This window comes from Vulpes vulpes, chromosome 7 (genome assembly GCF_048418805.1).
Source record: "Vulpes vulpes isolate BD-2025 chromosome 7, VulVul3, whole genome shotgun sequence".
Classification (NCBI taxonomy): Eukaryota; Metazoa; Chordata; class Mammalia; order Carnivora; family Canidae; genus Vulpes; species Vulpes vulpes.
In genome coordinates, this window is record NC_132786.1 from 99,513,234 (window position 1) to 99,539,382 (window position 26,149).

General features: G+C 34.7%; 1 protein-coding gene across 8 annotated transcripts in view; it reads left to right on the forward strand.

Moving 5' to 3' along the window:
• ITGB8 (integrin subunit beta 8) overlaps positions 1-26,149 on the forward strand; it is a 79,210-nt gene that overhangs the window by 44,203 nt on the left and 8,858 nt on the right. For all 8 annotated transcript variants that reach the window (XM_072764513.1, XM_025993165.2, XM_025993164.2 and 5 more), the window contains 7 exons: positions 472-637; positions 1,419-1,577; positions 12,125-12,220; positions 15,045-15,134; positions 19,046-19,180; positions 21,724-22,129; positions 24,498-24,723. In XM_072764513.1, the coding sequence (XP_072620614.1) occupies positions 472-637; positions 1,419-1,577; positions 12,125-12,220; positions 15,045-15,134; positions 19,046-19,180; positions 21,724-22,129; positions 24,498-24,723 (1,278 nt within the window). The remainder of the gene's footprint in view (positions 1-471; positions 638-1,418; positions 1,578-12,124; positions 12,221-15,044; positions 15,135-19,045; positions 19,181-21,723; positions 22,130-24,497; positions 24,724-26,149) is intronic.

A 26,149-nucleotide genomic window follows, 5' to 3' on the forward strand; every position in this document is an offset into this window, starting at 1 on the left:
TAAAATATCAAAGAATAGTATAATATTTTCACTAAATTCCTAAAAACAGTTCCCAAAAAGTGTTTTTCAGCTGTTTAATGGTCAGATATGATAGGAAATCACTGAAAATTCTTATCTCCTCTTAAAATTAACCATTAATAAAAGCCTGTTAGGTGTCCTATATTAAACATTTTAATCATCTTTAAGTTTTTGGACACTAAACCATTATATTCTTATTTCCTACTTGCAAAGAAATATCCACCAATATCGAACTTTTCTCTGATTTTATAAAGTACAGATTTTCTCTAATAAAATTATATTGGCAAAAATATATTTATTTATATGTATATAAATATATATGATACATATAAATTAAAATATTATTTTATATATATTCCTTTCTTACACCAAACCACACAATTTTACTGTGAATAGTATCTTTAAATGAAGCATAGCAAAATAGATTTTGCATTTCATCTTTTTCCCATATAGTGACTACAATTTAGATTGTATGCCTCCTCATGGATACATCCATGTGCTATCTTTGACGGAGAACATTACTGAGTTTGAAAAAGCAGTTCACAGACAAAAGATCTCTGGAAACATAGATACACCTGAAGGAGGTTTTGATGCCATGCTTCAGGCAGCTGTCTGTGAGGTAAGAAGTTTCACAATATTGAATTTTTGCTCAGATGCAAATTCTCCAAGAATTTAAGATTTTTATTTTTTTATTATTTAAATATTTTATTTATTTATTCATGAAAGACATAGAGAGAGAGAGGCAGAGACACACACAGAGGGAGGAGGAGACTCCATGCAGGGAGCCCGATGTGGGACTCGATCCTGGGACTCCAGGATCATGCCCTGGGCCGAAGGCAGACAGACACTCAACCGCTGAGCCACCCAGGCATCCCCACATTTTTATTTTCTCTTTGATTTATAGAGTGAAAACATAATATAGAAGAATACATTCTTCTAACTCTTATTCATCACCAATGTTATTCATTTTGGTATGTGTTCAGGACAGAGGAGCTAAATTGGGAGAGGGTTATAAATAGGAAAATATAAAAGGGAAAGAATAACTTATGCACTTGGAAAATCCTTTCCAAAAGAGCTACTCTTTTCACTCACCACTTTCCAAGGAAGAGCCTGAAATAGCCTGTTTTCCTATTCACATTGTGTTGGGTACTCTGCACTTCGTAAACCTGGCTTGTTCTTCCTCTGGGGGAACACCAGAAAGCTTTAGCTGGGAGTTGGTTCAGTCAAATGGCTGTGGTAAAATAGAGGATGTATAAATAAAAGTTAATGCTACTTAGAAAACAGCATTGTATTTATGCACATTATTCTAGCCTGACTTAATGTTTGTTAAACTTGAACTTAATGTTTCTTGAGACGGATCTATGTTATTGTACAATATCTAATTACATGTTTATTTTAAGAGTCATATTGGATGGCGAAAAGAAGCTAAAAGATTGCTGCTGGTGATGACAGATCAGACATCTCATCTTGCTCTTGATAGCAAATTGGCAGGAATAGTGGTGCCAAATGATGGAAACTGCCATCTCAAAAACAACATCTACGTCAGATCAACAAGCATGGTAATGTAGCAAAAACTTCTTAGAAGTTAGGACTCTCATGGCTAAAGTAGAAGTTTAAGTAGGCAATTCAGCTGTTCTTATACCAAGAGTTTACCTAAACAAGCATGATACAGAGTCAGGATAAACCATGAGAGAGAAGTTATGGAATAATGCAGTATATAAATGCTGACTGATATAAGTCTAAAACATTTTAACAACATCTAGTAGCTAACTCTCTGATATGCTAAAAAAGCACTCTATAATATGTAAAAATAAAAGTGATAAAAGTCCTCACTTTTTATGCAACTGAAGAATTTTATTTTTTTTTAATTTTTATTTATTTATGATAGTCACAGAGAGAGAGAGAGAGAGGCAGAGATACAGGCAGAGGGAGAAGCAGGCTCCATGCACCGGGAGCCTGACATGGGACTCTATCCCGGGTCTCCAGGATCGCGCCCTGGGCCAAAGGCAGGCGCCAAACCGCTGCGCCACCCAGGGATCCCTCAACTGAAGAATTTTAAAATGAAATACATATATATGCCTTTGCTATATATATATATATATATATATATATATATATATATATATAGTATATTAATTGTATATTGATATACATTAAGGATTGGTAAGAAAAGGATATTTGGCCTGAAGCATTCTCACAGTATAATAGGCAGAACTAAATAAAGACTAGGAAAAAAAAAGTAACACAAGGCCAGCTTTCAATATTCTGGACCTCATTGCTTTCCTCTAAAGCTTACCTATATATAGGGGCTCTTTTTTAAAAATCAGTAGATATCTGAATTACTTCCTGAGGGTGAGCTTCAGCTCTGAATCATACACTTAATATAATCTCCTAGAACCACATCTTTCCAGCATTGGCTACTACTCTACATGTGGAAAATCAACTGTATAAAGCATCATTTATTTCTGATGGAAACTATTTACACAGAATGTTAGAACAAAAGCTTCCAAGCTTTCTCAGATATTAGTACCTTAGTGTCTAAATAATTTTTCCCCTGGTTTCCATAATCAGAAAAAAAAATCTGACAGTTCTATTTATTAAGTAGTTAGGTCCAAACTATTTATATCCTAAAAATATAGTAGCCAGTTAAAAAATAATACATATGAATCATCAAAAAATACATATGTGTATATTTATGTCATTCTTAGTAATGAACTTACTAATAGGAACTTCCTAAGCCTTAGAATCAAACTGGACATCACCACCCTCATTTCCTGTTCTACATTGATTTTCATGCTGCCCAGTTTTGCAAAGATATGATGTCACCTAAAGGAACAGAGCCGAATGTAATCTTAAAACCACAAGCTACTTAACAGCTAGTAGTTCATGGCTACCTGGCAGATACTTAATTATCACCTTAAAAATTAAAGCTATTTCAAAGCGCTCTGGTGAGTGTACTGTAGCACTCCAAGAACCTCATGCACAATTTGGGAATTGCAATATTAGAAGCATATAAATTATGCTGAAATTTGTGTGGTTCCCATGAGTCAAGTTTAAATAGTTTAAATTTACTTAATCTGCAACATCTTAACCAGATACTGAAAATCTAGAGGAGCAAGTGTGTTACTTCACAGGACAAATTCAAACCTTGGTTGGGTTAGCCTCTTGATAGCAGTCTGAAAACTTAAAGATTTTAAAAGGTAACTAGAGTTTGAATTTTTAATTTTGGGATTTGGAATTATTCCAATAATGTCTTCCTCTTTGCTAATTCTCTTCTATTCAGCCACATTACGCTTTGATAGACCCACCCACTTTAATTTAGTCATTTCTTATCTTTCCTTCCTTTTACTTAATCTTTTAAAATCTGAGATAGAGTACTAATTATTTTCCAGGGAGTGGAGGAGGAGACAAGAGGAACTATTCTATTGTGAGACAAGGAGAAGCTTTTTTTGAAAAAGAAAAAATAATAATCACATTATTCTCAGATTGCATTGCATTGTCCTTTTGAATTTTTGCCAAGTCACTGAAGTCATGTCTTTATAACTGTATTTTAGAGGGTGCTGTTATACATATAGGAAAGATTTCTTAAGACATAGAAATGCTCTCAGATTTTTAGACATCATGCCATGCCATATTAACCTTATGGAAATAAACTGTAATTCTGGTGGAATTTTACACAGTGTTTGGGCTCTTATGACATCAGGAATTTGGACAATCTATCATAAACTTCATTTGCCTCCTTAAACATTGTTCCACCTACTTAAAAGAATGAACCTTTCACATGTCACTGATGCGCATTGAGTAAACCAAGGAGCAGTGTGTTTGTTGATACCTTAGAAGAACATTTTTATCTCATTTATCCCAGGTCATTGTTTTAAGGGATCCTCCTCCTAAGAATTCTCATTCCCTTCATTTCCAGGGACACTGCCCTAAAACAAAAGAAGTGGGATCCCTGGGTGGCGCAGCAGTTTAGCGCCTGCCTTTGGCCCAGGGCGTGATCCTGGAGACCCAGGTTCGAATCCCACATCGGGCTCCCGGTGCATGGAGCCTGCGTCTCCCTCTGCCTGTGTCTCTGCCTCTCTCTCTCTCTCTCTCTCTCTCTCTCTCTGTGTGACTATGATAAATAAATAAAATTAAAAAAAATAAATAAATAAAACAAAAGAAGTTGAAGCATTTTGATTGATCCCTCAACTATGCATTTATTTTTATCTGCAAGATGCGCTACTACTCTGAAACTTCCTATATCCAAAGCTACCCTGAACCTGACTCTAAGCATATTTACCTGCTTATTTAAAAATGATCTCCATCCTCTCCTATTTGGCATTATAGAGGAATTTTAAAAGGTATAAGTTAGACAAGCCATCAAACACTTTGCTTCCTGGCTTTATCTCCAGCAGCCAACACCAATTGAATGGTACCTGAACTTTTTGGTCTGACACTCTGGTTGTTTTATTTATAAAAGTAAATAACTAATAAAAGACCTTATATATGACTAAATTACATGAGCCAGAGTTCTGCTACTTGTATACATATATTTCATGTATGTCAATGTGAATTCCAGAATAATAACAGCTACCATGTTTTGGGTATTTATTAACTGAAACTTCTATAGCAAACACTGCATACAGTATCGAATTTATCTTCAGAGTAACTCTGTGGAGTAGTCATAATTATCCCCTCCCCCCCTTTTTTTAACAAACAGAAAAACTGAGGATAGAAGTAGTTAAGTAAGTTGACTAAGGACAGAGAGCTAAAAAATTAATAAGTAGCAGAGTTGGGTCTCAATCCAGTTCAATCTTACATTAAAATCTTTGCCACAATGTCTTAAGGGAAAAGTACAAGAGATAGAGTGCTGAAGTCCTTGGCATAATTGCTGCTCTAATTTCCTGGTTGCAGTCTTACTTATGGAAGACATAAAACACATAATTTGGTTCACATGAATAAGTGAGATATAATTAAAATAGTTTCTATTTACACATTATGTATTAGTATATGGTCATTGTAAAATAATGTTATACTCTTCATTAAATTACATTTTCCACTGCTTGTTCTCTAAATTCCAGAATGAAAACTTGAGTAGTAGTGTGTTTTATAGTTTCTCTAGTAATAATGGCAGCTTAAAATATGGCATTCTTTCTAAAATAGTAGCTATTAGTATAAAAAACATTAATAGTGTAGAAGAAGGTTATTAATACTGAGGGTCTGGGATTTCAACCTGTCTCCCCACTCAGCTTCTCCAGGGTGATTCCCACCCTTACTCAGAGCCTTCCTTACAGCATTCACCCCATCCTTGATGGAGGCCAAGAATAATATGAAGGTCTCTAGTAACAGTGAAAGGGAGCCAAAGAGCAAATATTTGGAAGAGCACTGGTCATTAAATGAATCCTTATTAATGGATTTTCAAAAGTTGCTGTGACTCTCTGTTCTGGATGGAAACATGCAAATAGGCAAAACCCTACCATCTTCCTAAACATATTGGGTAGCTTAGGTTTGATGTTTTTTTTTGACTCAGCCTTTCTTTGTGCCTCATCCTATTATGTTCAGGAATTCTTCACCCCTCCTAACATACAACTCCTCAGAATTACCTTACTGCTGGCTTCATAGTTCATTCCCTCCCCTGCAGCTCATTTGGATATACTAGGGGCTGAACAGGTCACTGCCTTAGAGGACGGAAGCTGAACTGCAGAAAAGTTAGTTAGGCATTACTAAAGAGTTTTGCTTCCTTATGGTTAAAAGCAGTCAATATTCTGCTTGTGTGTGACTGCTCACGTAACTATATTTAACATGTTTAGGAAGCTGCCTTTCTAAGTTTGGTTGCCTTTTTTTTTTTTTTTCTTGAGAGAGTGAGCCAGCTTGTAGGCTCAGGTAGGTAGGGGGTGAAGGAGTGGGAGAGAGAGAATCTTAAGAAGGCTCCATGCTCCATGTGAAGCCCAAGGCAGGGCTTGATCTCACAACCCTGAAATCACGACCTGAGATGAAATCAAGGGGTGGACATTCAAGTGGCAGAGCTATGTAGGAGCTCCTAGGAAGCCTTCTTTCTTACCATGTATCTGAACTACTTGCAATTATATGCAGTTTTTCCAGAACCGCAGAAAAGGAGCCTGAGAAGATACTTGACTGAATAATTTAATCCATAACACTGCTGAGTTAACAAAAGTTAAAGTTATTATATTTATTTGTGTTCCTTTTTTTATGAAAGGGCTATTTCTGACATTTTCAAATATCTGCAAGGCTCATTTATAATGAATGCTGTTATCAGACAGCATTCCATGTAAGGAGACAATTTTAATCTTTCAGGAAAGAGCCCTGTTAACCATTTTTGCTGCTAAGAAATAACTTATAAATAACTTCATAAAGTGTTAAATATCTTTTTCTGCTTCTCACCTTCTTAATCTCAGATACATATTAATAAAAGTGTTAATTCACTGAGCATTTATTTTGCACTAGCACAGTGCTGACCATATTGTTTACATTAACTCATTCAGTCTTCACCACAACCCATGTTATAAATAAGCTGAAACTTAGAGACCTTAGATTGATTTATACAAGGCCACCAACATACTATAAATATCAGTCAAGATCCATACCTAACCTATCTAATACCAGAAGCTATGACTGTGCTGGCTGCTTCCATTTATTACCACTGACCCTGAACTAGATGATCTGCTGGACCCTCCACATACTTTAGCTCATTAAATCTACCTATCAGCTTGACAGGGTCGGTATCATCATACCGATCCAGGATGAAGTAGTGAGGGAGGGTAAACATCTTGCCCAGGATACTTGATTCTTAGAGCTCCAGCTTGCCCCCTACACTACAGTCTTCATACTGAGTACTGGCTGCTTTTCAGAAAACCAGTGAATGCAAGTGACACTGACAGCAAGCTAAATTGAGTCATTTAAAAAAATAGTTTTAAACATATTCGACTCTGAAGTCTTCCCCAAATAATCATTATTCTAAATGTTTTGAGCATTTAAAAATGTACTTCTCAAGCCCAAATTTATACAGTAGTCCTAATTTTGCACGATACTGAATTCTATATCTAATGAAAAACAAATCTAGAATAACCCCCTCAATCTACTACCTTTTGCACAGACTGAGGCTTAACAGCACAACAGCTATTTATTTATTTATTTATTTACTTACTTACTTACTTATTTAACAACAGCTATTTAAAGTCAAATGGCAAGGACATCTAAACCAAAATCATCCTGTTAAGGAAATTAGTACTTATTGAGTCTCATGGAAAGTACTGATTTGTAATTATGAGAATAATAATGATAACAGTAATTCTAATATGGCTAAACTAAAGCATGTAATAATACTTTTCACATATTTCTTATTTTTTTCTCTGCTTAACACTACATGAAACCATAACTTCTAAAATTAATTAGAGATAAGACCAGTTTAGACAAATGTCTTTCACTAAGCACCTCTGGGTTTTATGAACATGCACAATCAGGAAAGTAAAGGAGATGTCACCTAGGCAGAATGTATCTAGAAAGTTTTAAATAATATTTTAAGTCCAGCTGCAGTTTTTAAAAATATTATTACAACACTAAACATTAGCAAAATGTCCGATTTTAGCTTACTGCTGTCTTAACTGTTTAAAACTATAAATGCCATAAGAACAATAATGACTTCAATAATAACTTTAGACCTAATTTGAAGATTTCTCATGCTCAAAGAAAAATAGCCAGGGAATGATCCCTGCAAACAATATTTAGTTTATTTTTTCTTTTAAGTTGAAAGCAAAAGTTGCACACAGAAACACCTGGGCTAGGCTTACAGTAGCCTGGCACTGCTTATATAAGGACTCTGAAAATGAGCTCTGAAAAAAATAATGGTTTGCAAAAGTGACACTATAAAAACCAAATGTGGTGAAAATATTTATGAAATAGAATGTTCCTATTAAATGACATGTTTCAGCTCAATCATATTTAAGCAGAAAACTTTTTATAACCACTTTAATTGAAAAACTTACAAAACTTAGTAGTCCGTCCTCCTCCATCAGCAACTGGGATATCACTGATTACAATGATACTGTGTTTGGCCCCACAAATTCAAACACTTGAGGGGCCAGGTACCAAGGTATAACAAATAAAGCATATCCAAGTGGAGCCCAACATCTAGCCTTTGGTAATGGCCTCCAAATGTCTTTCACTAAGCAGTATTTTCTTGAAAGCTGTCTTTTGTTAAGTTTTATGGTATTTGCCCATTACATTATATAACAACACCCAACATCACAGTGAGGTATAGATATTGCTATTACCTCCATTTTATGAATGAGAAAATGGGGACACTAAAGGGGGCAGGAACTGGTCTGTGGTCACACAGCCCTGCATAGTGGTGCCTATGGTAAATACCAAGCAGTGTGACATCAGGACATGAGCCCCCACTCACCATAATCTGGATGTAATAACTATAGAATGGTAAGTGAAAGCCTTTATACATGTTAACTCATTTAGTCTCCACCATAACTTTGAGAGGTAGGTAGTAGTATTTATACCTGTTTTATACATATGACAACTGGATCACAGAAAGGCTACAACAATTACCCAGTGTCACATAGCTAGTAATTGCAGAACCAGGAATTAAAGCCCAGGAGGTCTGTTTCCAGAGCCCCTGCTCTTGGTATGGTTCTTAACTGGAGTGATTTTGCCCGCCCCTCAATCCCAAAGGACATGTCAATCTCCAGAGACATTCTGGTTGTTACAAACAACTGTGGAAGGCAGGAGATACTGGCACCTAGTAGTAGAGGCCAGGGACGTTGCTAAATATCCTACAGAACACAGGACAAGAACAGTGCACCACAACACAGAATACTCTAGTGCCACTCATGAGAAACCCTAGTCTATGTGATTACTACTGCGCAATTATAAAAATAGAAAATATGCTATTACAATAGATGGGGATTTGACAACACAGAATTTAGAGTCTTCATCTTAAATGTGTTTCTACTAGCAGATTGCTTTCATGTTATTTGTCTTTCTTCTAAAAAGTGAACTGTAAAAAAAATAATCCAGATAATTGAGTACTTTATTTAATAAGACATTGAGGGTTTTTTTCATCTTATGATGATATTCAATGCTATAAATTCTCTATTAGCTTATAAAATTTTTTACTATGAGGTTCAGTTTTATGAAGAGAATTTTAAACACTTTTTTTGTCACTATCTATGCACATTATTAAAATTTTCCCATACACCTCTACACGATTATCTCTTTAACTGGAGTTGCTCCCTGTGAATCTTTCTTACCTCCTCTTCCCTTCTGACATTTAGAAGTTATTTCCCACAAATCACAGTGAAGGTGCTGGTGAAGAAGAAAAATGTGAAAGGAATCCTTTTGCCCTTAAATACTTAGCAGCTGTCTTGGCACATTGCTTTCCCTTCTCCCTTTTGCCCCTGAAATGCCTGTTATCTCTATTAATTATTTTTAGAGTTTAGAGAAACAATATGTGATGGGTTAGACAGGGGGGAGTTAGAGATGTGAAGCAGTGACGTCACCAGAATAGGACAGCTGGCCTAGAGGGAGTGTTCTGCTAGTGAAATACAAGACATAAAAGATAAAATATTTAAAAGATAATATGCTTCATGGAGGAAAGGGGAAGGGGCTCCAAAAATGGCCATTAATCCACAGTTCTCCTGTCAACAGTGGTTTACTAAAACATCTGCTAAACATTTGTAATTTTAACCAATCTGCCTCAAAGTAGCTGGAATTTTCTCTTAAAACCGATTTCTTTCTAGGGTTCAAAAGTGTGTTCTTTTAAACTTAAAAATCGAACTGACCTTCTTAATGAGCTTCTGACCAAACTAGAACTTTTTAGATTTAAATTTTGTGTACTTTTCCATCAATGTGACTTCCTGTTTTTGAAAGGGAGAAAGAGATTAAGAAGGCTCCCAAAACTGCTTACATTTTGGGATGTTCTTTAAATATTGATTTTATGTGACTTAAGTATAAACTAGTTAAAAAAACATATGGATTAAATTTTCCTTAAATTATGAATGGTCTTTAAAACTAAGGGGGAATGCTTGGCAAACTGTGATTATTTTTTGTTAAAGCAAAAATATTTCAAAAGTAGTTGTTGCCATTAAAAAAAATATCTCAATACAACTAGATTTACCCTTCCTTGATTTGTTCTCTTTAACTTACTAACATTATGGAAACTGTCATAAATCTATTTTAAGAGTATACATAGTATTAGGAGTAAGGCATAAGAATTTATCTGGCAGAATTTATGTTTTGGGAATTGTTTTTCTATTTAAAGTTACATTCTTAAGAATTGCTTTGGGCAGAATTTTTCCTATGCAAATCTATTACTTCTTTAACCTCTTCATAAATTAGTTTCATATCACATTTTAATGCAGTTCATAAAAATTTGATTTTTCTACCTCAACAATAACAGATTATATAGAAATAAAACATATTTGTTATGGTTATTATCTTAGTCCATTCAGGCTACTGTAACAAAACACCTCACAGTTCTAGAGGTTGTAAACTCTAAGGTCAAAGCACTGGCAGATTCAGGATCTGGTGAGAGCCTCCTTTCTAGTTCATACATGACACCTTCTAGCAGTAATATTTCCACCACCTCACGTGATAGAAACAGCAAGGTGGCTTTCTCCACTGGACCTCATTTTATAAGGACACTAATCCCATTCATGAGGACTCCACCTTCATGATCTAATCATCTCCCAAAGGCCCACTTTGAAGGTTAGGATTTCAATGTATGAATTTGGAGAGGAGGACACAAACAGATCCTAGTAGTTACTCATGTTAGCAATAGCATTTTTAAACACAAAGCTGTATCTTATATCTATGTATGTAAGTTTAATACGGGGGTCTCAGAGTTTAGGTTATAAGGGAAACTAGTCAAATTAGCTCTTTTACTAAGTTCACATAGTTTGCCCAAATACAGAAATGTTCATCAAAATGGTTTAGCAACATTTCCCCTAACACAATTAGCACTGGAGGGTGAAAGGAGGAATAAAAACTACATAGTAATTTGAACTTGAATCACATGGTACTAATTAGGCTCAGTCACATGATCCTCATTTGCAACTTGCAACCAATGGACAGGTGAGGACCACTCCAGGTGAATTATGACATCATCCCTCTGAGAAGTGTCTAGTTATGAAGTTGTTATTTGAAATCATCACTTTAATTTCTGGAAGAGCACTTATGAAAAGAAAAAAATATCAAGTACTATGTCTAACTATATAACTTTATTTTATTTTTTTTATAACTTTAGATATCATTCCATAATTGGCAGCTTTCTCATATTTACTAAATTGTATACCCTTCCTCTACTCTTCCCCAGCTTTCTCGGTAATCCAGAGTGTCACAGTTGGCTCTGCATAAGATCTATTTATCAAAGTAAAGCAGATTTATAATATGTCACATAGCCAAAAGGTTAAGTATACTAATAAGTTGAGAGATCTGTATACATTTTGTATAAGCTGTTGGAAATAAAAATCATGATAATTGCTATTAGTTTTGAGCACTTACTATATATAAGAAGCTGCACTAAATAGATCACATACAATTGGCATCTTTTTAATCTTGCAAAAACCATTAACATGTTACACAGGATGGACCTGAGGTAGAATTTTTGTCATAAAGTGACAACCTGGGATTTGAATATCAGGTTTTCTGCTTTTAAATAAAGTTTATTCTATATCATGTTATATATAGAATATATATTTCTGTTTATACATGCATATATTTGCATTTCAACACTTGTTACTGAATTTCAGAATATGAATGTCACTAATGTGTCTATTTCTGATAGCACATTATCTTTCAGGGTATACCACTGTGAGGCCAATGTTAATCTAAACAGGTGCTGAACATCCTTGGCACAATGTTGGTTCAGCCCTCTTCATTTTTCTGAGTTACAGATTTTTATGGGAGGTGGAAATATCCTTATGATGCTGATCTTATTTTTTTAAGGAATTTAAATGCCTGCAATAAAACCATAATCCTTCCCAACACAATGCATTTTTATGTCAGTCGTATGATTTTCCTCATAATAGATGTTTGGGTACTTGTGGGATTGAGCTATTAAGTTTCACTCCCTTCTTTTCTTCATTTTCCTTTGTAGGAACATCCCTCACTAGGCCAACTTTCTGAAAAGTTAATAGACAACAACATTAATGTCATCTTTGCAGTTCAAGGAAAACAGTTTCACTGGTATAAGGTATGTTAATTCCCAAAATACAAAAATTAAAATTGGTAGTTGAAATTAGAATACTTATATACCCAGGTAAGGACTCTAAAGTTATTGTACTTTGTACAATCTGAATTTAATAATGTATTAACTAATGTTATACCACACATTATCCTAAAAATTAGGATTTATATATAAATTCTATGTATGTAACACTTAGAACCAAGTGTAGGGATTGATACTTAGTGTAGTACTGATTGTGACAATAATGAAGACTTCTACCAGGTTACATTCTGATGATTGAATGTGACTTTTTTAGATCACATTCCAACTACACCTTTTATGTCTGGACTCTTGCTTCTATTCCGGTCCATAGGCATATTCTTTTAATAGGTTAGAGGTTGAGGAATATCAGTTTAGTTTTCAATAGTAACGATAGACCAAGATTTGGTCTAGGTCATCCAATAAAGGAACAGAAGGAGCCATCAAAGTGGCTGACCCAGACAGAGCTCGCCTACCTAAGAATAATGTTGGTTTTGTCCATAACCCTTCAGGCTGGATGAGACCCGCAGCCATGTCACTCTGGCAGCATCATGGGATCCACCCCCCAATAAAAAACTGCTTCTGTGACCCTGCTGTTACTTTCTTTTCACAGTCTTTTAGGTTCCTTTTTCCAGGAAACTCTTTTCTTCATTTTCATGAAGTTTGTATAGCCTAATTTTCATTGCACATGTCTATTCATTGGATCTCCACTGCCTGTGTGGTATCTACTTCTTTCCACTCTCACTGTCCTTTACTTCTTTTGATACTTCAGAGAAACTATATTTTCTTTCGGCTTCAACAAATTCTTGAATCTATTTAAATTAGCCACAAAAGCTGGTGTTCCCTCCACCAACTTCCCCAATACCTTACTACTGTATATCTCATCTGAAAGCATTACTTTAATCACGCTACTTCTTCTGTTAGAAATCTACAACGAAACTTTAATCCCAAATTGATATACCATGGAACCCCTTTTTAATGTAACAACCATTAATATTCACAGAAGTAGGGCTGGAGCCCAAATTAAATGCCCAAACTACTTTATTAACAAAGTAACAGATTCCACTTATTGAATACTTACTATCATCAGGCACGGAGTTTATTAACATTAACTCATGTAATACTCATAACAATGAGGAAGTATAATTAACTTAAAGCCCATTTTAAAGATAAGGAAACACATTAACGGAGGTTATATACTTATCCAAACTTTCCTGACAGCTTCAGTCCTGTGCTCTTAACCTCTCAACTTAATAGTTGAATTTCAGGAATGCAAACTGATGCAACCAATCTAGAAAATAGTATGGATGTTCCTCAGAAAGTTAGTAATAGAGTTACTCTAGGAATTGCACTACGATGTATTTATCCGAATGATACAAAAGTACAGATTTGAAGGGGTACATGCACCCTGATGTTTATAGCAGCATTATCAACAATAGCCAATCTATGGAAAAGAGCCTAAATGTCCATCAACTGGTAAATGGATAAAGAAGAGTGGTACACACACACACACACACACACACACACACACACACACACTGGAACATTACCCATCAAAAGGGATGGATGGAGTCTTGCCATTTGCAATGCCATGGATAGAGCTAGAGTGTATTATACTAAATGAGATAAATCAGTCAGAGAAAGACAAATACCATATTATTTCACTCATATGTGTAATTTAAAAAACAAAACAGATGAACATATGGGGGTAAGGAGAGAAAAAAGGAGAGAGGGAAACAAACCACAAGAGACTCTTTAAGATAGAGAACAAACAGAGGGTTGATGTAGGGAAGTGAGTGGGGAATGGGCTACATGGGTGTTGGGTATTAGGAGGGCACTTGATATGATGAGCACTGGGAAGTGTATGTAAGCAATGAATCACTAAATTCTATTCCTGAAACCTTTATTGCACTATATGATAACTAACTAGAATTTTTTAAAAGTTGAAAAGAAAAAAAAAGAGAATGAGATTATAAATTTAAAAAAAATTATAGAGAAAAAATAGTTGAATTTCAAATTATTGTGCAGTTTTTTACTGCTTTAGCTTTGTTCTCTGCTATGTGTTACTTCAGTCAGACTGGTTTCTTCTGTTTTCTTCATCTAGAACTCAGGTAAACCTATAACCCTACGCTAATTCTCATTTTCTCACTAGGAATACCTAGAGTTTTCTTCATAATTATAAGTACCATCCATCAAGAAAACCCACTCCATGAAACTTGCACTTGCAAAAAATGATTTTTTATGCTCCAGTCTGGGCCAACATATCTTAAAGGTCACTCCGTGGAACAGTAGCTCTGTTAAATATTTATATGTGGTACATGAGAAAAGGGTTTTGTAATTTTAAAATGTTAGAAATTCTGCAACAAATTATTATTGCTGCTAAATTATTTAAAACTTGCAGGACTTCTCTGAACCCTTACTTTGCAAGTGTGCATTTTGAGTATCTACTTGTAAGAAACCATATGCAAAACTTTCCAGACTTATTTGCCCTCAGAAACCTTTTGATAACTACGTCCCACGGAATATGCAAGATACTTTGGGAAATGCTGGTCTGTACTCTGATTGGGTTTTTAGGTCAATATGTAATTTGTGCCTACATACATGCTCATGCACATATAAATACACTCCCATTTCAGGTGTGTGTGTTCTGGCTGCCCTACCTGGTTGCTTATATTTTTCTTGTATCTTATATTTTATCATTCATGTAATGGCTCACCTTCCACTAATAACTACAAGAATTTTTAATATTTGTTAATTGCTGAACCACTGTATACTACTGTCATTAAGTAAATATTGTTTGTATATTTTCTAGGATCTTCTACCCCTCTTGCCTGGCACCATCGCTGGTGAAATAGAATCAAAGGCTGCAAACTTAAATAATTTGGTAATAGATGCCTATCAGGTATGTATACATTACACATAATTTTTTCACAGAAGGGACACCTGGGTAGTTCAGCGGTTGGGTGTCTGCCTTCAGCCCAGGTTGTGATCCCAGGATCTGGGACTGAGTCCCGAATTGGGTTCCCTGTGAGAAGCCTGCTTCTCCTTCTGCCTATGTCTATGCCTCTCTCTCTCTCTGTCTGTGTCTCTCATGAATAAATAAATAAATAATTTTTTTTCACAAAAATTTTTAACCCCAATTTCTATGGCAGGATACAAATTAGTGTCCTGTCATCTGGAGAGGAATGTTGGGCAGAAAGTTAGGTTAAAAACTAGAAACCTGAATTTAGCCCTGGTCTACCACTAACTAACCATGTAACCTTGGGAAAGTCACCTCAGCTTTCTGTACCTCACTGTCTCATTGACAGTAAACTCATGTTGAGCCAGAGGCTATCTGAATTTCCTTCCAAATCAAATGTTCAGTAAGTCACTAAATCATGGCTAAAGAATATACTTTTTTATCAGAAATGTCACAATTTCCTGTCATAAAGATAAATCTACACTAAAGCATCAAACTTTCAGGGAAAATGAACTGCCTGGGATATACAGATTACTGAGACAACTGTGTTGGGGTCTCTTTGATCAATCACTTGATTGTTTAACCAGTAATTTTAGCAGTTTTATCAAACTAGTTTGCTTAAAAGAATCACCTGGAGGGCAGCCCTGGTGGCTCAGTGGTTTAGCACCGCCTTCGGTCCAGGTCGTCATTCTGGAGACCTGGGATCGAGTCCCACGTCGGGCTCTTGGCGTGGAGCCTGCTTCTCCCTCTGCCTGTGTCTCTGCGTCTCTCTCTCTCTCTCAAATTAATGGATAAATAAAAAATCTTAAAAAAAAAAAAAGAATTACCTGAAGAGGTGTACTATTTTGTTGAATTGACAGCTGTACACTATCCCCAGTCCATGAAGAGAGACAAATACAAAGATTTAGAGAAACATCTGCTCATTAGTATAGGTCAAACCTGGATAGAATAATCCCTGTTAAAATGTTGTAACAATTGTGATTGTTACTTTATATCACTGAGAACCAGTTAGTTTCTATATATGACCTCATTTAATCCATACAAGGGATCCATAAGGGAGATGTTAGTCTTCCATTCTTTGCTCAAAGAAGATAAGCAAGGTAACAAAAGGTGAAACAAGCAGCAGAATCAGGATCAGAACCCAGGTCATTCTTAACTCTAGGCCCCAGGTGCTTCCTTCTGTGTGATAATACCTGTTCCTGTTTTTCTTTTCTTTCTTTTCTTTTTTTTTTCTTTTTTCTTTTTTCTCTTTTCTTTCTTTTTTCTTTCTTTCTTTCTTTCTTTCTTTCTTTCTTTTTCTTTCTTTCTTCTTTCTTCTCTCTTTCTTCTCTTTCTTTCTTTCTCTTTTCTTCTCTTTTTTTACATAGTATCAAAGATATGCTTTATTCTACCGGGAATTTATGGACCACTGATAAAGCCTCACTTCCCAAATTCTGATTCTCTTCTTGACACAGTAGAGATGAATAGTGTAAATAGTAGCCCAAGCATTGTGAGAAACCTCAGGTTTCTCTTCTCATTTTCTCCCTGCAGCTTCTGCCTTCTACTTGAGCACAAAAGGGAATGTCAGGAAGTAGACATGGGATAGAAAATGAAGGACTTGTTTAAACTTTATTCTTTTAAAAGAAAATAAATCTTGACTTTTGTTTTGTTTGCCAAGGAATTGTTCTATATCTGAAAACTACATTGGATGAAATAAAGAACAACAGCTTTGTTTTTATTTCTCACTGTTACAAAAGAACATTAGGACTGGGGGAGCTTCTTATCAAGGAAGATCAAATGTGTACAGTTCATTCCCATCTGTAGTTTGTTCCCAGGAATAATCAAAATAAGGGAATGTACAGTGTTAGAAATAACCCTAGTTTTTATAGTATGAACCCAGTTGTTACTCCAAACAATATAAATTGACAAACTTGCCTGTGTGTCAGACTATACCAATGGAAAGGGAACATCAGTATTTGGCTTTTGTTCTTTATTTTCCCAGGATAAGCATCCAATGCCTTAGCTAACTGTAGTTCTGATTAACCTTAAACAATGGGGAAAATACTATATAAATCCAGTTAAGACTTAGCCTGGCTAACTAATCTCCTTAAGCTGAGATTCTGTTATTATTTTACATATATGTATATTTTCAGAATTATTCTGAAATTTTTTTTTGTCTTCACAGTCCAACAGAAGTAATTCACAATTCATTGAAAGAAAAGAATAAACATATTTCATCCTAATTTTTTATTTTTTGCATTTCCTCTTTAAGAATTTTATAAAATTACACACAAATTTAGTGTATGCTGAATGTACTGCATTTTATTTTTTATCCTTTACATTCCACTACCACTAGAATTAAAATTAAATAAAAATCATGACTACAATAATAAGCTGAAATTAAGAAATGAAAAATAAATTATATTGAATACAAACAATTATATATATAAAAAAATTCTTCCTCTTTACCTGTTAGATATTAAAAAGGAAACTGAATATTATGTTTGGGGCCTAATTTCTAAATCTCAAAACTGGGCAAAATTTTAGATATTTGTCTTTGCACTCTGCTTAAGCAAAAAACATTGGTGTAACAAGATTAACTTTTTAAGAGAAAGGACTTCAGAAGGGCGAACTGAGAACACTTATTGTATTAGGAATTTCCTTCTGACCCTATCAATACCATTTACATACCATTAGAAATAACTGTTGGTTTGCTGAGAATGTTGAATTAAGTGATTACAATGGATGTACTCTCTGGGAGATTTAAAAATGTGGCTAACACAGTCTTATCTAATCCAAATAAAATTTACTGATTTGAAGAAGTATGTTGTTTTAGATTTACCACCATGGTCAGTTATTAGTCTGTAAAGCACACATCTCTTTATCTATTATACAGTTGAAGATGAAAATTTACTCAAGTAAAAAATTAGAAGTCATTAGAAAAAAATTTTTCTTTATATTCACTCTTTCCTTATGTATATACTTCATCTTTCCTCTTTCCTTTTGTTTACAAGTTAAGGATTTTTGCATGTGGTAGACTCTGTTTTATGAGATGAAATACACACAGATCTTCAGTATATATTTAATGTAGCTGGGGATTTTGGAACCAGAGATTGTGCTAGAAATTTGTGTGTGTTTGATACATGATAAGCATTACATAGATATTTTTTGAGTAACTGTATAAATGAGTGAATAAATGAGTGAATGGTTTTCTGTCTAGTAAGTGGTCCCATTTCAGTATTAAGGGTTAGAACAAATTTGGTTGATACAATCAAGCCCCAGGGACTTGACAGAAATCCTAGGCCATGCTTAGAAAATTTATAGGACCATAGCAGGCAGGTAATTCTTATACTTATGGTATAGAAATGCCCTCCCCAAAATTTACCTTTCAATTCCATATCAATAAGGTATTTTCATGATAGCCTAAAGTGTTTGAAATGGAAATGTTTATTTAATAGCTATAAATGTCAGAAATGTGTTTCCAGATTTTAAGCAGTTAAGATTTACCCTTTGACAGTATAGGTGTTCTCAATGTTTTAAATTTTATAACAAAATATAAATACTGTTGGATTTAAAATGACTATTTTTGTAACACAGCCTGAGCGAGAAATATCTTTAAGTCATCAAAATGCAGTCATGGAATTTTGCGAAAAAATAGAACAATTTAAATGAAGATGGTATAATCATTCAGTATTTCTTATGTATCTCAAATATAATTGGATCATTATGTGGAAATACTATATTTATCCTTTTATAGAGATAGACTCTTTGATTTAGTTAAAAATTAAATCTAGAATGACTTAATAAGCTTGACTGTTTAGTTGCTTACATCTGAAACTTTTGTAATATACAATTAAAAAATGATGTCTCTGCAGAAACTCATTTCAGAAGTGAAAGTTCAGGTGGAAAACCAGGTAAAAGGAGTTTATTTTAATATTACTGCCATCTGTCCAGATGGGACCCGAAAACCAGGCACAGACGGATGTGGAAATGTGACAAGCAATGACGAAGTACGTGGGTGTACATTCTTCCCATTTAAAATAAACTAAGTTGTCTGGCATGTTTTCTCACAGAAAAATCAAACCATTCTGGAAAACCTTATTTACTACTGACTCCAACGATCTTATTTGCACCCTTCAAAGTGATTTTTAATGTCTTTTTCCAAAATTCCTACTTGTTTTAACTCCACTATTTTCTCAAACTCTCAAGTTAAATAAACACATATTATATTAAATACTTATTTAATAATAACTTCAAATTTAGGGGTGACAGCCACTATATGTCAGTAAAGTACATCTCTTCAAATAAGTAGTGTCTGCACTTAGGATGATAATACCTTTTTGGTTTCAAATCTGAAAATTATCAGAATAAATTTGAAATTGAAGGTAATAAGGCACAGAAAAGAATGGGAGTGATGGAACAATTGATAAAGGCTAAGAACTCCAAAATCTTTCACTGTATTATTGTCTCAATACACTCATAATAATCTAGGAAGAGGTGAAAGAATTTATTAAGAACAATAAAAAAAGAAGTGTCATTTAACTAGAAAGGGATAAAATGTGGAAAACAAAGGGCCCAGATTATTGCAGTGTTAGGAAATAGGACCAGGGGAGATAGGGATTCTCACAGTATTGGCATAAAAGAAAGTAAGCACACAGAAGAATTCTTATTAGATGCAGTGATTTTCAGTGAGCCATTTATGTCTTGAGGCATCAATTGCCTCACTTTTAAGTGAAAAGTTCAGACTAGAAGATTTCTAATCCCTCTTCTTTTCATCTTTAAAGTTCTGTGCCGTATTTTTCCATCTTGGGAAGTTTAGAACCTGCAGGTATATAGTTGCTCCAACAAGCTATTTGAAATCAACTATTGCTAGTATCTAATTCTGCAGGTCTCTACATAATCATGGATTTTGCTCCAAAGATATTATATACACCAGTTTATAAAATATTTATATTTGATTTTTCATTAAGTATAGATAAACTTTGTACTAGCAAAGTTTCTGAGAAAGGGTTAGCCTCTTAGTAGTTCTTTCTTTCAAAATCAGTTTTGGCAGAATGGTTTTCCTTACTTCTTACTTTTTTTTTTCCTTTCCCTTTGTCTATAATACCTTTTCCCCCCTCACTTTCAACTAAGTAGTATAAACAGTTTGACTTTCAGAAAGAGTCATATGACCTCTTAATTATATAAACCCCAAGTTTTGCTCTATTAATTTTGGCAATGACCACATTATCCTACACATCTGTTAATCCTTAACATTCTTAAGGACAAAAAGCATTTCAAGCATAATACCAACTGCATTAATTTTACTATTATGAAATGGATTCTAATTTCTGATGCATATATGTAATATATAAGCCTAATTTAGATCTTTCAGATCTTGTGTGTGTGTGCATGTGTGTGCACATGCATGTGTGTATTTGTGCTAGCCCTGTTGGTCAGAGTGGAGACACATACATATGTATATCCATCCCAACAAAAAAGGCTACCACAAATTATTTTTAAGTTTTAATGAATCTCATTCTAACATGGAAAAAAACATACAATCATATTTGCAAAAGTACCTGAAGATTGTAAGGTAGGCTAACAAATACAAAGATACAGAGACACATTAACCCAATCATGTCCTACAAAAAGGAAAAAATAGAGAAAAAGGAAAAAGTTGGCAGGATCTGTCATTTCACAAGGGAAATAAACTCCTGCCAACCCAGATCTTTAGTTGTGGGCTCACATCTCCACTGAGAAATATGTATTGAGAGAGTTCTAAGTCTTTTTTCCTTAAGTAACATCAGAGAAAGCCTCGTGGTTTCCTTCATTGACACCATGTATAAACTAAAATTGAACCCTAAAACTTCACTTGGGCCTCCAGAAAATAGGAACAAAAATAAAAATTGTTCATCGAAGGGGCGCCTCTGTGGCTCAGTTGGTTAAGCATCTGTCTTCGGCTCAGGTCACAATCCCGGGGGCCTGCTTCAGGCTCACTGCTCAGTGGGGAATCTGCTTCTCCCTCCCCCTGCTCTGCTCATGTGCAGCCCCCCTTCCCTCTCAAATAGATAAATAAAATCTTTTTTAAAAAAATTGTTCATCTGAACATCTTATCTCATGGTTTTAAACCAGTTCAGCAGTAGTCCTTTAGTTTATTTGATCTATCTCTTGTGCCAAATATTCAGTAACTCTACATTTTAAGGACTTAATTTTTAAAATAGTCATTCCCTCTCAAGTTTGCTAAGAAATCAGCAGAGGACATCAATTAATCATTGGAAGTAGAGTAGACATTTCAAATAGGCTTGAACCCATGTTCATTTAATGGTACAATATAGACAAGCAGCACTCATTGCTTCCTTTAACTCTCTAGTTCATTAATTAAGAAATAAATGAAATTAAAAAGGGATGTTACATCTACCTATGAAAGAGTGCATGTATAATTTACAGGTATTATAAATTTCTATAAGATGGTATGTTATTGATTTAAACTATCATTAACAGATATAAATAATGTGACGATAAAAATAATCAGGACATATAAATATATTTTCTTTCCCTCCTTTTCATTTAGGTTCTTTTCAATGTAACAGTTAAAATGAGAAAATGTGATGTCACAGGAGGAAAGAGCTATGCAATAATCAAACCTATTGGTTTCAATGAAACCACTAAAATTCACATACACAGAAACTGCAGCTGTCAGTGTGATGATGGGAGAGGATCTAAACGAAAGTGTGTAGATGAAATTTTTCTAGATGCCAAGTGTTTCCAGTGTAATGAGAATAAATGTCATTTTGATGAGGCTCAATTTCCTTCTGAGACTTGCAAATCACACAAGGATCAACCTGTTTGCAGTGGACGAGGAGTTTGTGTTTGTGGAAAATGTTTATGTCACAAAGTTAAGTTTGGAAAAGTGTATGGAAAATACTGTGAAAAGGATGATTTCTCTTGTCCATATCACCATGGAAATCTGTGTGCTGGTAAGTATAAATATATACATGTAATTTTTACTAGTTACTATTAAGCTAGCACATATGTTGAAGTGTCTTTAAATCAAATTTTTATAATTACCAACCCTGAATCTGCATTTAATATTCAGAATTTCAAACTATGAAATTAGGGCATGGCAACAGATTTATCACACATGATTCTGCTATTTATATTTTAAATTATTTTGCACAGAAAATACTTCAAAATGAAAACTAAAAATTAAGTGTTATTCTCAAGTATGCCTTGATCTTGTAAAGATATATACCCAGAAAAAGAAATTACTGATGATATCTGGCAGGTTTTCTATAATCAGAGTATTCTTCTAGAAAGATCTGATTCATTCTCATAAGTGGTCACTCCCTCCAGCTTGCTCAGAGGATAGTGAGCCATGAAAACATAGTTTCCATTCATTAGAAAAGTCTTAATGCATTATAAAGATGGGATTATAAATCTGTAATAATTTAAACCTTTCCAATTTATTTTTGGAACAATGCCAGCAACAGAATTATCAAAGGATAGCATTCTCCAAGAAAATGCTGGTTTCATAAGTAATCTAGAAGATTAGTACCAGAGGCCACATGCAGACTACATTTAAAAATGAAATAATTTAAAACAAAAATATCAAAAGTATTTTTTGGCTAATTTAGTTGCTGCCACCTAGAGGTTAGAAAATCTGTGCAACATTTTAAATTTAATAGAAAATATTGTTTTTTAATGACTTAATTTTTCTGTGACAGTGTGCTAAATCCACTTATTGTCAAAGCACCCTTTTAACGTTTGCATTTTGGTAAGCAAATATTAAATTATTGATTAACTGAAATATTTCCTGTCATAACCATATGGAAAGAAACAAACCTATACAAAATTTCTATACAAATTTTCTTGTGTAAACTAGAAATTTGCCCTGTATCACATGCAATGGAGAATTGCCTTTTTATTATATACACAGAATATTTTATATGCCAAATATTTATTCTGCTGTACCTAGCATCATTGGTAGAATGGATTACAGGTGGAATTCTCATATCCCACAACTGTTAATCTGTCAAAGAAGCTTGAAATACATTGAGAAGCCCAGTCTCTATTTATAGTTAAATATCGAAAACCAATGTACTAGCCCTTATATATGACTATACTACTGGCCCACAGGCAGTTGAAAATCTGCTTTGAATTATTTGTGTATAAATTATAAATGCAAACTGTAGGCTGACAAACATTTTCTTCACTAGTCTCCTTTGAGAATAAAAACACATGTTCACAGGTCAGCTGGCTAGGATTAGTCGTGCAGCCTACATATAGGGAACAGGGTCTGGCAGGCATTTGTTTGGCCTGGACCTCATTAGTTTTACATTAGCAGTTGAGTTGGTCCAACAGTAGATTCTGTGAAATAGTTACCATGTGATGTGCTTCTCAATATAAGGAAGGGAACGAGGGAGAGATGAGGCCAGGAAGCAAAAGAAGGAAGGAAGGAAAAGTCTGGCCAAATAAGCTTGAGAAATACCATGTAATCCTGTAATATATATTCCCTTTAGAAGATTTCTAATTCACATGAGCATATTAAATTTTGGATGCTTCCTGCAGTCTAAAATCCATTTAAGTACATGTAACCAGTGTTTCTCCTCAACTCATTTGTCTGCACGCATGACCCCAACCCCAACACACGTGTATGTTTGCATGCACCCACACACACATGTGCACACACACACATACACAATCCACCTTGCTTTCTCTCATTTACAACCTAATAACAGCTCACAGCATATTTTAGGACATGCCCTTCTAACCTGCTAAATAATGTCCTAAAGATGTGAAAGGATTAGTTCAACTTCTCCAGAGATCTCATCTTCAAAATGGCACTAGCAGAACTGAAGTACTAGAAGGGTTTGTTTGCCTCACAGACCAAAATGATCCCAGGCCCTTAGCAATAATGAGAGACCAAAAGAATAAATTATGGAAGCTATTAATCAAATACTCTTGTTCTTCAGATTTTAAAACAGGCAATTAACATTATTTCAGCCTTTGTAGCTTTTTTATATTTGTATGTTTTTCATTTAAAACTGAATATAAAACTGAACGTACAGTGACCTTCAAGTGTCCAAGCTGCCACTGCATCAAGGCAGATGTCACAACTGTCCCCACAAAAGATTAGCATCAGGAGATTATTGACAACAGAACAGCTTTGAAAATAGACCCTCCTAAACACTAGCACTGTTCTTGTAAGACGAATAGAAAATGATGCTGTTTCCATTCACTTGACTGTTGGTGTGTTTCCATGGATATGGGAGGGGATTTTATGTTTGGAAACACTACACAAAGTCAGCAGCCCCAATAACTTAGGTCCTGGAGTGTCTGTTGCAGGGCATGGAGAGTGTGAAGCGGGCAGATGCCAGTGCTTCAGTGGCTGGGAAGGGGATCGGTGCCAGTGCCCGTCAGCATCAGCCCAGCACTGTGTCAATCAAAAGGGCCAAGTGTGTAGTGGAAGAGGTACATGTGTATGTGGCAGGTGTGAGTGCACCGATCCTGGGAGCATTGGCCGCTTCTGTGAACACTGCCCCACGTGTCACACAGCCTGCAGTGAAAACTGGTATGTTCTCCAACTCCAAATATACATAAAGCAGTCCTTCATTATAGCTATGTTCATCCTATTTTGCCTTCCTTAATCTTAGAAGTTGCTGGATCTTCTCAACCAAGTAAGTTGTTATCATCATGCTAAAAAAGAACTGAATGGAGAGTTTAGGAGTTAGAAAACTTACATTCCAACTTTTGGTCACTAGATAGCTGTAAAAGCATCAGAACTGATCTGGACATTCACTCCGTTAGCTTTTTAGAAATGGGTTTGTTGTTTTAAAGAGTAATACTCAGTATTCATTGTTATTTTTCCCCAGCTTTATTGAGATATAACTGATGTATAACCTTGTTTAATCAAGGCTTTAGGTGTACAGCATGAGGATTAAAAGCTGCCTACTCCCCAGCTTACTATCAATCAGCTCTTCGATCTGGGGTACACTGTTGAAATCTCTGTGCCTCAGTTTCTTGATATTGGAAATGACGATTATTAATAATATCTGCTATAGTTCTGTGATAGAATTAAGTTAGATAATTTAGGTCAAACAAACAAACAAAACCCCCAAACTTTGCACTTGGTGCATAATAATCCTAGAATAAATGTTAGCTATTATTACTGGATTTTTTTCTTTTTTCAAGTTTTTGAAAAATTATTTTAAAAATAAAGAATGATAGCGGCTATGAAGCAACTCTGGAATAAGTGATGGATAAGTAAAAGGTGATATGTTAAATGAAGGTGACGTTGTTTGTGCCACTGTTGTTTTTCCCAGGAACAATTAGAGCATGTTCAAAGATCACTACTCTAAACATCACTGTGCCTTCCAATTTGTTTTATTCAAATTTTTTAAGACATTCACTTTCCCAGGTTGGTAGCTCAAGTAAAAAAATTTAAATTATACATAGTAATTTATGTAACTCTCTTGGAAATGCACTACTTAAACATAATGTTGGAGTTACTTCTAGTGAAACCAATTGAAATTTGAACTTTGTATTCATGGCTAAACCTTTCTAATAGTATAACATTTATTCTCTAAAATATTTTTGCAAGTTTTATCTGTGATGAAAGTATCTTATGCTGGGATGACTGGGTGGCTCAGCAGTTGAGTGTCTGCCTTTGGCTCAGGGTGTGATCCCAGGGTCCTGGGATCGAGTCCCACATCGGCTTCCTGCAAGGAGCCTACTTCTCCCTCTGCATGTGTCTCTACCTCTCTCTTTTTCTGTGTCTCTCATGAATAAATAAATAAAATCTTTAAAACAAAAAAAAGTATCTGTGCATTTCCTGGATATTTTCTTCTCAATACAGAAAATTCATTATTTTTATTTTATACATTATTAAAATATTTATAGTGGTTATATTTTGCTATGGTATTAAATTCAATGAGTATTATAAATAAATGTCATGGCTTTCTTTCCCAGTTTTACAAGACTCCTGTCCTAAAGCAGGA